Source organism: Marmota flaviventris, chromosome 19, assembly GCF_047511675.1.
Source record: "Marmota flaviventris isolate mMarFla1 chromosome 19, mMarFla1.hap1, whole genome shotgun sequence".
In the NCBI taxonomy this organism is placed as follows: Eukaryota; Metazoa; Chordata; class Mammalia; order Rodentia; family Sciuridae; genus Marmota; species Marmota flaviventris.
Genome location: NC_092516.1, coordinates 31,984,605 through 32,001,367, shown reverse-complemented (window position 1 = coordinate 32,001,367; position 16,763 = coordinate 31,984,605). Strand labels below are relative to the sequence as shown.

General features: G+C 47.4%; 1 protein-coding gene and 1 long non-coding RNA gene across 4 annotated transcripts in view; one reads left to right on the top strand and one right to left on the bottom strand.

The window, feature by feature from the left end:
- Arpc1a (actin related protein 2/3 complex subunit 1A) overlaps positions 1 to 13,153 on the top strand; it is a 34,303-nt gene extending 21,150 nt beyond the window's left edge. Inside the window, exons 5-11 of one of the 3 annotated variants that reach the window (XM_071605659.1) lie at positions 905 to 1,012; positions 3,916 to 4,128; positions 6,640 to 6,672; positions 6,907 to 6,982; positions 7,181 to 7,374; positions 9,523 to 9,613; positions 11,250 to 13,153. In XM_071605659.1, the coding sequence (XP_071461760.1) occupies positions 905 to 1,012; positions 3,916 to 4,128; positions 6,640 to 6,672; positions 6,907 to 6,982; positions 7,181 to 7,374; positions 9,523 to 9,613; positions 11,250 to 11,288 (754 nt within the window). In that variant the 3' untranslated portion in view covers positions 11,289 to 13,153. The remainder of the gene's footprint in view (positions 1 to 904; positions 1,013 to 3,915; positions 4,129 to 6,639; positions 6,673 to 6,906; positions 6,983 to 7,180; positions 7,375 to 9,522; positions 9,614 to 11,249) is intronic. The other 2 variants (XM_027953230.2, XM_071605660.1) reach the window with 2 other exon arrangements.
- Positions 13,154 to 15,181: 2,028 nt separating this feature from the next.
- LOC114106356 (uncharacterized) lies at positions 15,182 to 16,570 on the bottom strand. Its single transcript, XR_003585177.2, has 2 exons — positions 16,235 to 16,570; positions 15,182 to 15,988 (listed from the first exon to the last, which is right to left on the bottom strand). It is a non-coding gene; the product is annotated as an uncharacterized lncRNA (long non-coding RNA).
- Between the last annotated feature and the right edge of the window lie 193 nt (positions 16,571 to 16,763).

The window sequence follows — 16,763 nt, the reverse complement described above, 5'->3', positions numbered from 1 at the left end:
TAGTTCGCTAGTATGAAGTGAGAGCTTTAAAACAACCTCTCAGAAGCCTAAAATTCATTCATTTGAACTACTTATTATTTTGTTTGATATTCTTCCCTTAATTGAAAAGAAAAACTGCACTGAAACAATTTAGAATATTATCTTTTTGAGAATGAACTAGTTATCAGATAGGTTTCCAACAAAGATGCTGTAAAAAAGTAATCCAGCATTCAAGGAGAGGCATTTGGCTCCAGATTGTCTCAACACAAACAACTAGACATGGTTGGCTTTTAAACAGTAGTCTGGGAACAAAAATTAATTTAGTGAAGCCAAAATAATGAGTGATTTTAGACATAAATAATCTTTTTTGAATGGCACTAGAGAATTAGAGACTAATCCCCAACAAGAAGTTCTTCTAATTTCTTGGTTGTGATTTCTCTAGGGGAAAAAATAAGAATTTTTACCTTTGTGGAGATGTATAAAAGAAATTAAGCTTACAACCCAAAATTAACCCAGAATATAACAAATCATTGAATATATAAACATACATACATATACATATACATATATATATTACAGTACTGGGGATGAAACCCAGGGCCTTGCACATGCTAGGCAAGTGCTCTAATACTGAGCTACATCCCCAAACCCCACTGACTGTTTATAATAAAAATTCAAGTAATTTCAAACTTCAGTTTTGACTCTGAAGGTTAACATCCCATGTGATCTGATGTCCCTTGGGGCAATACAGAGTTCATCAGGTTCTCCTCTCTGTACTTCAGGCGTGCACCTCCTTTCTGGCAGGAGACTTGGTAGGCAATGTGAAAACCACGCTTAGATGTTTCCACCTGGCACATGTTTGGGCCTATTTGGGGACTGTCACCTGACGCGTAGATAAACTAACCTAGGATTCCTCCTCTTGTAGGTGGGTAAGCAAGCACATTAAAAAGCCGATCCGCTCCACGGTCCTCAGCTTGGATTGGCATCCCAACAACGTTTTGCTGGCAGCAGGATCGTGCGACTTCAAATGCAGGTGGGAACGAATGAGAATTGATGACTTGAATCATTCATTTTTTGTCCTTCAGCAAATATTTGTAAGGTTTCTTTTCTATATAGGGTACTTGGCTGGGCACTCTGAGGGCCTCAAAAAAGAAAGGAAGTTGTGATCTAGAAAAGGAACTAGTGCACAGTAATTAAAGGAGCAAGTGTGTTAAGTCACTGGGGCAGACGGCCATAGACTTGGAAGTGGGGTGGGAGGGAGGAAGGGGCAGGGCCAAGAAAGTCTTTCTTATGGAATAGCCATGGTTTCAAGTACAGGGTGAGCTGCTGTCTGTCTGTCTTTCCCTTTCTCTCAGCCTGTCTCTCCTGACTGCAGTATTATTCTTCATTACATATTCCACACAGCAGACTCTGCAGATTCCTGAGTGAAACTAAGCTTAACAAAACAGAGCTGAACGGTACACCACAGGGCTATTACTGCGCTGTCCTTTTCAGTTAAAGCTTTTTATTTGCCATTAGCATGAAGCTAGAAGAAAAACAGCCACTTTGCTAAGAGCTTCAAGGATCACACCATGTAATTGCTTTTTAGAAGTTGTTCTTTATTGAGAAGGCTTTTTCTCCCTTAATGAAAAGAAAAGCAAATAAATGTTGCTTTGTGTGGACTCCTTGGCTGGGAATCAGGATGTGCATTTCTTCAGTACCTATGTGGAAAATTCCAGAGAACCTGGCCAGTGATTTCTACACAGTAATATCCGAGGTTTATAAAGGGGGGTGTGCGGTGAGTGTGGCTGCAAGAATGAGTGATGGCAGCATCAGGGCACTCTATATTCTGGAGTTTGGTTGTTTGTGATCTGTTATCCAGAGTCATCCTAACTCCCTTGGAAAACAGAACCGGGTGGAACTGCGCTGTACCACCTGGAGTTTTGTGGGGTGTCTAAAAGTCTGCTTGTGAAAATAGATTGCAGTTCTCTTGTTAATATTGATGTCCACAAACTTTTCTTTGATGTGCAGTCCTGTGGGTCGGGGTCTGTTCAAGAACCACCAGTCCTGGGTTGTTTTGTTTTTGTGGTGCCAGGGATTGAACCCAGGGCCTTGTATGTGCAAAGCAAGCACTTTTCCTTCAGCTACCTCCTCAGCCCACCGCCAGTTCTTTCTAAGCCTCTTAAGCAGCCCCATTGTGAGGCTGAGTTGAGCAGCTAATTTACAGATCACTCACTGGCCTCTGCCTCATTGAAGCCTCATATCTTTCAGGGTTTCCACTGCCATTGTCATTGGGGTTGGGGTTATTTTAGGGAGTTTAGGTTCAGCAGTTTATTTATTTGGTACTGGGGATTGAACCCTGGGGCACTTTACCACTGAGCCATATCGCCAGCCCTTCTTGTTTTTTATTTTGAGACAGGGTCTCACTAAGTTGCTGAGAATTTGTGATCTAACTGCCTCGTCCTCTGGAAGCTGGGTTCTAGGCGCGTGCCACTGCGCCCAACTAATTGAGAAATTTTCTAAAGAGAAAATGTAGGTGAACATGATGGCCCATGCCTATGATCCTAGTAAATGGAGAGGCTGATGCAAGAGAATCTTAAGTTCCGGGCCAGCCTCTGCAACTTTGCAAGATCCTGTCTCAAAATAAAAAGGGCTGGGGATGTGCCTCAGTGGTAAGGTACCCCTGGGTTCAATCCCTAGTACTAGGGGCAGGGTGGGGGACCAAAGAGAAGACAGAGTAGAAATACCATTAGGGTGCAAAAAGGACCCAAAGGATAAATTTTCAGCTGTTCTTTGTGTCTTCCTTTTTTTAAAAAAAAATTTTTTATTTATAGTTGGACACAATACCTTTGTTTTATTTATTTTTATGAGGTGCTGAGTGTCCTAGGACCTCGCACGTGCTACACGAGTGCTCTACTGCTGAGCCACAACCCTAGCCTATGTCTTTCCCTTTTTAACTCTGGGCCCAAATATCTCTTATAGAGTTTCATGGAATTAGATAAAGAGTGAGTTAGAAAAAGGCTTTGGACAGCATATATGAATGTCACAATGAATCCCGCTATTAATGCATAATTATAATTCACCAATAAAAAAAATTTTAAAAAGAGAGAAAGCTGGGTGTAGTGGCACACATGGCACACACCTGTAATCCCAACAGCTCAAGAGGCTGAGGTAGGAGGATTTTGAGTTCAAAGCCAGCCTCAGCAACTTAGGCTGTCAGCAACTCAGTGAGACCCTGTCTCTAAATAAAATACAAAAAAGGGCTGGGGATATGGCTCAGTGGTTAAGCGCCCTCGGGTTCAATCCCTGGTACCCAAAAGACTGAGAACACTTGGTTGTGAGAGACGACCCTTCTCTCAGACTGTCCTGCCACAAAGACTGGATGATGAGCCTGAGGGTCAGGGGAGCCGGCCCATCACCTGACAGTGCTTGGGATCCTGCCCACTCTTTCTCGCCGGCCACCTTTGGTTTGTCTTTGGGTGTCTCTCTCTGTCTTATGCCATTTATATGTCACAGAGTGGCACATGGTTTTCTCTCCTCCATTGACTGGGCTTACTGAAATACTGTGTTGAGAACGATGCTGAAGTAGACATGAAAGGACTCTGGTCCTTTAGCAAGGTCTGATGTGAGCCAGGGAAGGACCACAAGGTCTCCCAGAATGTGCGGTCCATGGGGGAGGGTTTTGTGTTCATTATGGAGAACAACCCCCGGAGTCTGGTTCCCTTGGGTGCCCCGTGTCTGTACAGACTTGACCAGGTTTGAATTGGCCTGTAGGCAGCTCTTTGAACCACAGTGACTTGCGGGGCTTGTGTACCTGAACGTGTCTGTCATGTTCTATTCTTTGTACAAGCCAGCCTGTATGTTCTGGGTTACCTTATGCGGCTGCCTGTGGCCATTTCTATATACCTATATTTTCATTTTTTTTTTTTCCCTCTCTCCCTACCCTTTAAACCGCAGAGTATTTTCTGCCTACATTAAAGAAGTAGATGAGAAGCCAGCCAGCACACCCTGGGGCAGCAAGATGCCTTTTGGTCAGTTGATGTCAGAGTTTGGTGGCAGTGGCACTGGCGGCTGGGTCCATGGGGTCAGCTTCTCTGCCAGTGGGAGCCGCTTGGCCTGGGTCAGCCACGACAGCACCGTGTCTGTTGCTGATGCCTCAAAAAGTGTCCAGTGAGTATTTATTTACCTTGTGTGGAGGGGGAGCAGGTGTGGAATCTCTCACCCCACTGGGGAGGGCACCTTTTCCTGAGAAGGATGGACACGAAAATAAAAATCACAGCTCAAGGGCTGGGGATGTGGCTTCGAGGCAGAGCAGTTGCTTGGAGTGTGAAACCCTGGGTTCAGTCCCTAGTTACTGCCCCCCACCCCACCCCCACACATACACACAAAAAATCCCAGCTGAACTACAAGCAGCCTTTAAAGTTACAGACCCAGATTTAAATGAGTTTGGGAAATATACAGAAGCGTTAGATCTTCCTTCCAGAAACACTTCTTAATAGAAGTACTGGCAGTGAGTCCTTTGAAGAACCCCCTGGCTTGCTACTGATAAGGGTGCCTTCGAAATGGCCAGTTTAGTGTGTGTTCTGAATTCCTTATGGTGAGTCAGTGTCACTCATTGGCCTTTAGTTAATTAGGAGATATGTTCTTCCTCTGTGTAGTCAGCAAACAGCGCCTCCTTCATGCCACCTCTGGTCTTAAGTCTTAAGACTTTGAGACTTGCCAGCCTCTGTATGGAGAATCAGCCATGTGAGTGGCCCTTACTTCCTTGGCTGCACAGTGGCAGTGAAAGATGACATTGTCTTTCCTGACTGGACTGAATATGGGTTTTTTCTTAATTTTATTAAGTTTGGGGTAGTTTTCATAATTGTTGCTATTGATTTATTTTTTTGTGATAGTACTAGGGATTGAACCCAGAGGTGCTGTACCACTCAGCTATATTCCCAGTCCTTTTTTAAAATATTATGTTGAAACAGAGTCTCACTGACTTGCCCAGGCTGGCCTCAAGCTTGCAATTCTCCCTCCTTAGCCTCTTTTTTTTTTTAAATATTTTTAGTTGTAGATGGACACAGTAACTTTATTTTATGTGGTTCTGAGGATTGAGCCCAGTGCCTCACACGTGCTAGGCAAGGGCTCTACCACTGAGTCACACCTCCAGCCCCCTCCTTAGCCTCTTGAGTAACTGGAATTATAGGCATGACTGACTGCATGTGGATAACTTTATTATTTTTTTTTTAAAGATCCCACCATTAAAAATTAGTAATTAAAAATAAGAGATCCCACCGTTATAGCCTTTCAGAAAAGTTTGTACATGTATAGGCACTTATTTATCTTTTCATTTTTAACACAGTAGTTCTATATTTTGTATAGCAATTTGCCTTTTGTCATTCAGGAATATTTTGATGTCAGTGTTGATTTTTTTTTTTAGTATAGTTGTAGATGGACACAATACCTTTATTTATTTATTTATTTTTGTGTGGTGCTAAGTATCAAACCCAGTACCTCACATGTGCTAGGAGAGTGCTCTCCCACTGAGGCACAACCCCAGTACCTCAGTGTTGATTTTATACAATCTAACACACAATTAAGTTCTTAGCAGATGCTTATTACAAGTCCTTGTCAACCCTCATATTGACTTATTATTTGCCTTTTCCAGTCCTGTACAAGTCAGATTACATGTCTCCTCTTCCTTTTCGCCAACATAAATATTTCAGATAGCAACATATACCACAGTAAGGGCTTAAGATAATGCATTAGTTCTAAATTCCAGTACCAACTTGATTAAGGGGTCTTCTGAGACCATAGAGTTACATATACTTTGAAAACATGTCACCTTTTGTGTAAAATTAGGTGCTCCTAATTCATCCTTCAGTGTTTGCCTGCCATGTCTGCAGCCTCTTTGTCAGCTACAAAAGTAGGTGTTACACACACACACACACACACATTCATACACACACACACACACACACACACGTGCGCGCGTGCGCGCGCGCCTCATTTGAATGTGAGCTCTTGGCTAAGACCAGGTTTGGTTCATGTTGGTAGCTCTAGCTCTTAACACAGGGCCTGGCTCTCAGTAAATACTTGCATAATACCAGGCCCCAGGGAAGATTACATCACGGACATTAACTCAACAGCCATAATGACATTAAGAATTCCAACAGGCAAGAAGGAGGAGAAGCTGGTTTGGGTCAGAGTATTCTGGGAACTCCTCGTGGAGGTGATCTGGTCAGATCCATGTTCCAAAGCCTGGAATGGCTTGGATAAGCAAGAGGAGCAGAACCAACCCTGGGGGTAGAAGTACATGAGGGCAAAGGTAGAGACAGAAGAACCGGTCTCCTTGGAGACCAGCATGTTGTGAGTTGAAGGGGCCTCAGAACAGGGCAGAGCACAGGCTACAGAGAAAGCTGAGGCCTCAGTTAGTTCTTTCCTTCCTTCCTTTCTGTATATTGGTGATTGAACCCAGGGCCTCATGCATGCTAGGCAAGTACTCTACCACTGAGCTACACAGCCAAAACTTTTTTTTTTTTTTTTAAGATAAATAAATGGCTAAATTGCTGAGGCTGGCCTCACATTTATGATGCTCCTGCCTCAGCCTCTCAAGTTGCTGGGATTATAAGCATATTAAACCACCATACTTCACCTGCTCTTCTCCCACCCACCCACCCTGCTTGTGATGTTAAGGATGGATCCCAGGGCCTTCCTGGTACATGCTAGGTAAATATTCTACCCCAGAGCTACACCCCCAGCCTGAAGGCCTGTTTCTGAAGGTCACCTTGGAGTTGTGTGGTGCTTGAGATTCCAGCAAGGAGAGGTCAGGAGGCTCCTTTTAAACAGAAGTGTTCGTTGACACTGCAGAAACCCCCAAGAGAATGGGTCCTTTGTCATCCTGCAAGTCTATAAACTGCGTGGTATGGTTCCGCTCAGTGTAACAAGTGTTCTTGTGTTCAGGGTCTCAACTCTGAAAACGGAGTTCCTGCCACTCCTGAGTGTATCATTTGTCTCGGAGAATAGCGTTGTGGCAGCTGTAAGTATCTCTCTTCTTTCTTCCTTGTAGCACGCTGTGTGCAATCTCCAAACCAGGAACAATGCATGCTCTATGACACTGGCACAAAGTACAGCAGCCGCTTAGAGGAAACAGAGCTAGCTTGTAAGATGAAGAGGTGCCTGTCCCAGTGCACATTCTGCTAAGGAGCCTCCAGGGCTGACTAACATCTTGTTGCAGGGCCATGACTGCTGCCCGATGCTCTTTAACTACGATGACCGCGGCTGCTTGACCTTTGTCTCCAAGCTAGACATTCCAAAGCAGAGCATCCAGCGCAACATGTCTGCCATGGAACGCTTCCGCAACATGGACAAGAGGGCCACCACCGAGGACCGCAATACAGCCTTGGAAACGCTGCACCAGAATAGCATCACGTAGGTGCCACCAGCCAGGGCCCTGGGAGCCCCCGTAGTCAGTGCGCTGGCCTCCTTCCCTTGTTTCCTCACTGAGTCCTGCAAAGTCCCTGTATACTGAGGCCTGGACAGCCCCTCAGAAACGAGAACAGTGATGAATCTCTGTCTCCCCCACTGCCAAGTTCTTGTTTTTAGCTTGTGACAGAGAGTGAACTGTTACCACCTTGTCACTTCTGTCCTTCAAGGTGCAGGTAGCATGAGGCATCCAGCAGGAGGAGTGAGGATCCTGTTAGACTGGGGTGGCAGGGCCTGTAGGGCAGCCTCTTCCCAGGCTCACCTTCTCAACAGGGGAACAGAGGACTTTGCCAAGGGCCATGTTCCTCTGGAAGAGAGCACAGAACAGGAAATATTGCTATATTCTGTTATTGTTCCAACTATGGATTTCAAGTAATGTAAATAGGATATTTGATTTAATCACAGAAACCAAATTATCCTATGATAGCCAAGAAACCTCTTGACTGACTTCTCACCAAGCATATGTGATTATAAAAGACGAAAAAGCTACATGTGGTGGCTTATATCTGTAATCCTAGCTCCTCGGGGGGCTGAGGCAGGAGGATATCAAGTTTGAGGCCAGCCTCAGCAACTTAGTGAGACCCTGTCTCAAAATTAAAAAATAAAAAGGGCTAGGGGTGTAGCTCAGTCATAAAGCACCTCTGGGTTCAATCACCAGTATCCCATCCCCACCAAAAAGACAACAGAATTATGTACTGTCATGTGTAACTAATTAAAACAAATAAAAAAAAAAAAGAGGATATTACAGTCCAGCATGGTGGGGCACACCCATAATCCCAGCTACTTGCGAGGCGGAGGCAGAAGGATGGCAAGTTCCAGGCCAGCCTCAGCACCTTAGTGAGACCTTGTCTCAAAGTAAAAAATCAAAAGTGTTGGGGATGTAGCTCAGTGATAAAGCACCCCTGGGTTCAAATTCCCATGCCCCCCCCCCCAAAATATATATATATATATATATATAATATTTCTCCTCTAGACTTACAGAAACATCAAACTTTATGGACTAAACAGAATCAGATGGGATATAATTTCTCATTTTTCTGAGTGTACAGGTTGTAGCTCAGTTGGTAGGGCGCTTGCCTGGCATGCAAGGCCCTGTGTTCAATCCCCAGCACCACACACAAAAAAAAAAAGCCTTTGCAGAGTGGACAGCTACTTTTATTTACAGAAATCAGGTCTCCTTTGCCCTAAAGCAATGCCCGCAAACTTGTTCTGTGACGGACCAGATAGAAAACATCGTAGGCTCTGAGGGGCCAGAGAGTCTCGGTTGCAGCTACTCGGGTCCACCCTGTGGCACAAGGCAGCCGGGACAATCTGGAGAGCTGGCAGAACCTGTAAAAGCGATGCTCAGCTCTACAGAAGGCAGCGGCTCTACAGAAACCGCCAGTGTGGGCCGTGGTTTGCCATCACCTTCCCAGAGGGACAAGTTCTAGACGTTTCAGGGGAGAAAGAGAATAATATTGTCTGAGCTGTGGAGTTGATTTTTCTCGAACACTTTCCACATAAGTAGGCCCAGACAAGTTATTTCGTTTATCTGTTCCTCACCTTTGCTTGGTGGCATCTGGAGAATCTGCCCACTGTAGCATTTGCAGTGATTCATTTCAGATGCAAGGAGGGCTCTCAGCCTTAGGCTCTGGCTGTCCCAGAGGCTGACTTGGGAGGTTTTGTTTAGAGCAAGTTGGATCTCAGTTATGCTCTTGACAAGCCTCTAGTTTAACACACACACACACACACACACACACACACACACACACACATTCTTTCCGTTTCCATTATTGCCATGGTCCTGCCCACGAGCTGTTCCCCACACATTTATTTGCATGCTGTGAGCGCTGGGTCACCTGCCTCTTCAGGTCACTCTGATTCACGCAGGCTCGTGACTTTTCCCCCTTTTCATTTTTGCCTTTCCTGAACATCGGGTAATAAAGCCTTCTGGATGTTTTCTGGGTGGGGTTGCTGCTTCCCAGTGTTGACGGACAGGTCCGATCCAGGAGTGGATGGCAGTTCATTTCCTCAAAAATTCCTCACGCACTCAGTCAGGAGGGCCATGTTCACTCCCCACATTCTGCACAACCACTTGTTTTTGCTTTTTTTCAGTCAAGTGTCTATTTATGAGGTGGACAAGCAAGATTGTCGCAAATTTTGCACTACTGGCATCGATGGAGCCATGACCATTTGGGATTTCAAGGTATTTCTACCTTTCAGAACAAATCTTGTGTTCAAACTCTTCATTTCTGGAAACGGTGCCAGCTCCCGTCACGGCAGAAGGACAGGCTGTTAGTCAGACTGTGATTCTCCTGGCATCAGAAGGGAGCCACCATTCCCAGCGGCCTGGGTATCAACTCCTTGATGGCATTTACTCCCTGAGGAAAACTTGAGTGCTTTTGTTGGCAGCAGGCCCTGTGCTGGACACCAGCCTGTTTTAACTGTATAGTATGTGTTTATGGTTTGCGCTAATTAGTGAACACCCACTGCATACCTGGTGGGTGCTGGGCAGGGTGCTGGCACTGAGGATGTGGAGAAGAAGAGTCCTTGAGGGGCTTTTCCAGGGGCAGGGGCTGGGTGGAGCTCTAAGAGAGAAGCCAGGGCCCCTGTTTCTGTGGAGGAAGGTGGGGGGGCGGGGTGGACTCCCAATGCTGTGGGGAGGAGGTGGCACCCAAGCTGCACATCAGATGTGATGGGGGGTAACAAGGGGGTGGGGAGTTAAGAAAGCAGAGGTGGGCACCCCCATCTCCTGGAGTAGCACGTGCAGACCAGCCATGGCTCCCAGAGCACTCGGTGTTCAGGGTGCTGCCTGTGGGGTGTGCTAAAGAGAAGAGCCATGCAGGGCCTAGGACAGGGAGCCGGGCTGTCGGGAGCCAGCCAGGAGCTGCTTCAGGATCTGATGTAGGTGACAGTGGCCTGGGCTGCTGCGCCAGAGAGCATTGTGGGGACATGAACTCCTGCAGTGGCTGGGGCTGGACACGAGGCGCCAGGCTGGGGAGACCCTGAGGGTGCCAAGTGGAAGGGCACAGAGACAGTGGGGGACAAATCCAGGAAGACCTTGCACTCTCCAGTTGGATGGTAGGTGAGACAGGGAACCCAAGAGGAGGAGCAAGGGCAAGAGAAAGCTTAGGCTTCTGCGTGGCTCTGAACTGAACTTCTCCTGAGCAGCTCAGCATTTATAGCTTTGCCACCACCTGAGCATTTCCCTGGTGTCCCATGCCCCACCCCACCCTGTCACCTTGAGTCAGATACTCTGAATGGAAGAGGTTCCATGGTGCCTTTTGGAGAAATCAGCTGCCCTCAAATCTCTCGCCTCCTTTTTACCTTCGGCGCCTGATGTTCCGACTCCTCCACCCCTGCACCTTTCTCACCACCTGGAAGTGACAGTGCCACCCTTGTCTTGGCTCCCCCACCCACAGCTTCTTGTATGTTGTATAAGTGCAGAGGTCTGGCACAGTCCGCTCTGCGGGCCTCTCAGTGCCTGCTGTGTGAAGGCTGCCTGCCATTCGGGCATTCAGAGCAGGGAAGAGGCAAGGCACATGCTCACAGGCGGCCTTATCCTGAGGGCCAGTGATGCAGGAGGAAGTTTGTGCTTATGAACATGGAGGAGTGGGGGTGGCCCAGCACCCATGGCTGGGCCGTGGGCACAAGGGCTTATAGACTGCGAAGAGCCCGTGGGGGAGCCCAGTCCTGGGGAGTCTGAGGGTGGAGCCTGGAGCTCATGGGTGGGAGCTGGATGGGGTGAGGCCTGCACTCCTTCAGGGAGGCAGAGTGCTAGCGCAGAGCCTGGGGGAAGCACAGCTCTCAAAAGTCACCATTGTTCTCTCTGCTTTCTCAAGACCTTAGAGTCTTCAATCCAAGGCCTCCGGATAATGTGAAGCTGTGTGAGCCTCCCCCGTCCAGCAGGAGAAACATGGCTGCCTGCCGCTCTGCCCCAGTGAGACGGTGAGGAGAGCCGCCCCAGGAAGCACTGTAAACACGTGGCGCAAACATCGTGTGTTTTTGTTTAAATATAATTGGTGAAAGTGTTGGTTTTTTAAAGGCAACAGTGGTTTTTTTTGTTTTGTTTTTTGTTTTTGCTATTTCATTCCATTCTTGACCAAAGCTTCTGTTCAAGTAGTTTATTATGGAAAATTGTCACACTAACTTAAAGGAAAGGGTGAGGGAGGTATGTAAATTGTCAGCTAGAAAATTAAATAAAAATCCCAAATGTGTTTTTGGTTTTGTTTCCTTATAATATTTCCATGTTTAATAGAAAAATATGGATGAATTCTTCATTAGATTAGCTTGTTTTTAGGGTAAAATCTTAGATTGCAGTTTCTTGTATTGCATCGTACCATCGATCGTGGGGGCAGAACCATTTATTGAATGCTCTCTCCACATGACAATGCTTCTGCAAGTAAGTGCGCTGCACCTGGCAGCTGAGCAACAGAACAGCTTTCTCTTCTGAGCAGCCTGCCTCGTGGGAGCCTGCCCAGGGGGACTCCAAGGTCCACTGTCTAGCCTCTGCCCTGTGCCCACCATGGGGCAGCCCCCTGCTGATAGAGCCCCATGCAGTGGGGGAAGGGAGACAGTATCATCTCAGTTTAGAGATTATTGTGCCTAAAACAAGTTATTTTCATCCTAATTAGACATGAACTTTGAGAATCTTATGAGGTACAGGTATAAATAAGTAGCAAAATAAATAAACATAAAGTGGGCCACAGCCTGGCCACATGCTTTTTCTTTTTTTGGTACTGGGAATTGAACTCTGGCACTCGACCACTGAGCCACATCCCCAGCTCAATTTTGAATTTTATTTAGAATCAGGGTCTCACTGAGTTGCCTGGCTCCTCGCTGAATTGCTGAGGCTGGCTTTGAACTCGTGATCCTCTGCCTCCACCTCCCAAGCAGCTGGGATTACAGGCATGCGCCACTGTTCCCGGCCTGGCCACATTCTTGATCTCACTGCTCAGAAAGTGATTCTAGCAGCTCTCTAGGGTGCTGGTAAAATGTCTGTCAGAGGACATTATGAGATTTGCAAAAGATTGATTTTGCCCTTTTGGCTATTCGCAGGAAGACTTCTCATCTCCAAGAAAGTCGAATGCCAGGGGTGTTGGCCTGGTGGCCTGCCCCATCCCCTGTGCTGTGGAGCCCTCTGCACCCCATGGCAGGAGCTCTTTGGTGCACACGTTTGCACAAAGTGCATCAACCAGGCTGTCATTGTGGAGAGGAGGATAGGCAGAAGCTGGCCCTGAAACAGGAATGAGCTCCAGCTTTCCTTTTAGGTTCATGATATGACTTGGTTGGACTAGCCAGAGAATTTTAGAGAGACAGTGTACCCCGGGAAAGAATCTTACTTACTTTGACTCCAAAAACATAGTAGACACACAGTTATTTTATTTTATTTTTTTTTAACTCACACCCAGGGAAGAATGTCTCCCCAGTCCCAGCAGCCAGATGCCTTCAGTGCTCTGCCATCAGCCCTCTGAATCTGAGGGTTCTGAAACCCTGGGTTCTGTATCCACAGTGGGCCACATATGATGGTGATCCCATTCCATTATAACAGAGCTGAAAATTTTCTATTGTCTAGTGACGTCGGAGCATGGTAAGGTCGTAGTGCCACGTACCATTCACATTTGTGGTGAAGCTGGTGCAGATAAACCTACTCTACTGCCAATTGTGTTAAAGTATGACTCATACAGTTATGTACAGTACATAATATGCGATGATAATAAAAAAAACTTTGTTTATGTACTGCTTATTTAGTTACTATGCTTATATTTTATTGTTTATTTATTTATTATTATTGTTTGTGTGTGTGGTAACTAAGGATTGAACCCAAGACCTCGAGTGTACTAGGTGAGCACTCTACCATTCAGCTACATCCCTGGCCCTTTTTAATTTTTTGTTTTGAAATAGGGTCTTTGTAAGTTGCCCAGGCTGGCCTCAAACTCTGAGTCTTCCTGCCTCAGCCTTCTGAGAGGCTGGGATGATAGGCTGGGATCATAGATATATACCACCATATCCAGCTTTATCGTTACTTTATAGTATACTCCTACTTAAAAAAAAAAAAAAAATGTTAGCCGGGAGCTGTGGTGTATACCTGTAATCCCAGCAGCTCCGGATGCCGAGACGGGAGGACCATGAGTTCAAAGCCAGCCCAAGCAATGGCGAGGCACCAAGCAACTCAGTGAGACCCTGTCTCTAAATAAAATACAATACAGGGCTGGGATGTGGTTCAGTGGTCAGTGCCCCTGAGTTCAATCCCTGGTACCCGCCCCCCCCCCCCCAAAAAAAAAGGGAAAAAAATCATTTACTGTAAAACAATATGCCATGATACAGCAGCAGTTGGCAGGCAGTCTGACACATCTCATTTCCCGTGTCTCCTTAAGTGCATCAGGAGGCCTCTGCCAGCGATTCACACATACCACCCATGTTTGAGTACATTCACTCAATGTTTACACAACAAGATCATCTTTCTTGTTTTGTTTTTTGTTTTCTGGTACTGGGGACTTGACTCCTGGGTGCTCTACCACTGAGCTCCATCCCCAGCCCTTCCTTTAAAGTTTGAAAACCACTAATAGAGAGTCAGGAACAAGAGGGTCCCTGAGGAAGGGTGTGTTAGTTACACATTAAATGCAGTATGTTACTGGAAAAACTTAGCTTACTGTACCAATGAAAGCAGTCATAGCATTAACTACTCATAATACAGTAGGGCTGTACTATTATTGCCACATTTTGTAAATGACAAAACCTAGGCTACAGAGGGGAATGACCAGTCTGCAGAGCCCCAGTGGAAACTATGAAGCATGTTCCCCACTGGGCAAGAGCAGGGAGAGGAGATGCTATAGTAGCCACCTAGTTCAGCTCACCCAAGCTCAGAAATGGGAAGATGTCCTTGGAACTGAGGGGAGAGGACCCCTCTTGACAGTACTTTAAGGGAACTGCACTGACACATAAGTCTCTGGCGGAAGACATATGGGACGTGGAATGCTGAACCTCCATGGGCCTTGCTTCTAGTGGACATCTGTCCTTGGGGCCTTGGAAGGGGTCATAGAAGTTCCCCCTCTTCTCTCCCACTAACAGTTATCAGGTGGTGATGGATCCTTTGGCCTCAGGGAAAGGGACCTATAGTCCCCAATCTGGGGTAGACACATGTCCTTGTTCTGGCCAGGGAAACAAAAAGTAGATTATGCTGGAAGCTCCTGGGAAAGGTCATCCTCCCTTTTCTCCCACCCTCCCGGCCAGCCCTCTGCTTGCTTACATGGCTGTAAGCAGCCTGCGACCAGGAGGCAGCCAGGCTCACACATGGAGGAGGAGGACCTTGACAACCCAGCCTGAGACACTGCCTTCCTCCAAATCAACTGGGTCTGTGGCTGCATTTCTTGGAAACCTGAGATCAGAAAAGAAAGGGGAGTGTAGCATCTTCATCTCAGGGCACTGCACACAGATTCCAGGAAGAAGCAGAAAGCTGTCCAAGTGGTTCTGGGAACTCCAGATGAAATCCCTCCATCCCCAAGTTCCCCTTCCCCAAGGAGCTGCTTCACTTAAAGGCTTAGAAAACACCACCACCACCCCCACACACAGGGAGCGATTTCAAATAACACCCCCTTCACATTGCAGTCACTTTCGCTCCCCCATTCTTTGGGCCTTCCCTCCATGCTGCAGGCCTGGAGGTGGGGGACGGACGGGGCCCATCAGCCTCCCTTCACAGATGCAGAAGCTGAGGCACAGCAAGAGTGATTTGCTGGGGTTACACTTCAGTTTAAGTAGCAGAATCAGAATCAGATTGTTTTCTAATCATTTATTCATTTCTGATCATTTATTCATTCATTCTGCAGATGGGTACTGAGTGACTCCTATCTGCAGCCTCTCCAGTCAGCCCTGGGGATGGCAGTGGACAACACAAACATGGTTGCTGCACACATGGACTTTGAGTCTTTTCATCGAATTAGGCTACTTCAGTTCTGTTTTCCACGTTAGGAGAAAGGAGTCCTCTATGCAGGTTGGTTAGGGTGCTTCTGGCAATGAGTAGCAGAAAAATTCAGTGCAAATCAGTTTAAACATTAAGCCAGTAACTTGGGACTGAATTATGGGCTGACCAGATCATTTGTCCAGATTGTGCTGTATTTTCATCCAAACTCATGCAGCTCACCCAGAAGGCAGTTCTTTGCCTTGGATCATCCTCCAAAGTCCTGGGCTTTGCTTCAAATGGGTCATCTGAAGTCAGGCATTGAGGAAAGGAAACACCACAGGCTGATGGAGTTAGACCACTCAGGGCCTTCTGGGGTCATTCCCTAGACATCTGTGAAGCTACAGAGGGGTAGAATGGAGTCCATGGAAACAGCTACAGTGTCATTCTGCATCAAATCACACTTGTCCCATGGGAGGAAGGCTGCTGGTACAGACTATCTGAAACTGCTAAGGAGCAACAAACGTGGGAATTTGCATCACAGCCCCCCCACATCTCAGGAAAATTGTCATGTCAAGAAGATCTGAGCTCCAGTTCACTGGGCGAGGACAATGCTCACTGTGGAGAAGTGCTCCACTTGTTAATATAGGGGATCCTTCAAGCCACTCCTCAGAAGAGCTGTCTCTGTAAATAGAAGCCCAGGATGGTGACAGGAGATGCCAATGGGAGTCTAGGGGTCACTTCTAATGGGGGTAGTTGTGGGGGTTGGGCAAAGTGACCTCAGAGACACTCAGCTACCTCCTGGTGGATGAGCCCAATTTGGCAGGTGGGGGGGGGGGGAAGTGTTCTAGGCAGACAGAAGAGCATGTGTTTAAAGCTCTAAGACCTGACAGGGTGAGGGTCTGGCCACTCACCTCCTGAGACACTCACCTCACACCCAGCTTAGAGACAAGTTCTGGAGAGTATTGTCACCGGGGTCTCGTCTACCTGATGGGTCACATCTGCACTCGTGAGGCAGAGGGTCAGGACTCAACAACCCCTGGCGACCACTTGGCCTAACATCCCAAATAAGGTGGCTGGAAGGCCACCCGGATAATTCAAAGACCTGAAGTGGGCTGTGGTGGCCTAGAGGAGCAGGAAGTCACTGCTGGTGACCCGTGTGCATCCCTGCCTGGAACCAGCACCCCTGTTAACAGTAAGGAAAACGAGGGCGGGGCCGGCAGCCGTGGTCACGGCCTCGCTGCTGCCCACACCCAAGCACGGCCTGCACCTACCGACCGGGGGCAACCTGGGAATGACCGAGCGCTGGGGACCGAGGACACAGGGGCTCGCCAAGTTGCACGGTCACCTGCGTGTGGCGCAGAGCCCGCCGTCGGCGCCCGCGCTCGCCGGCCCCCGGCTGCCAGCGGCTGGGTGGCCGCCTCCTCCCAGCCTCAGTTTCCCCGCCCGGAAGGCAGAG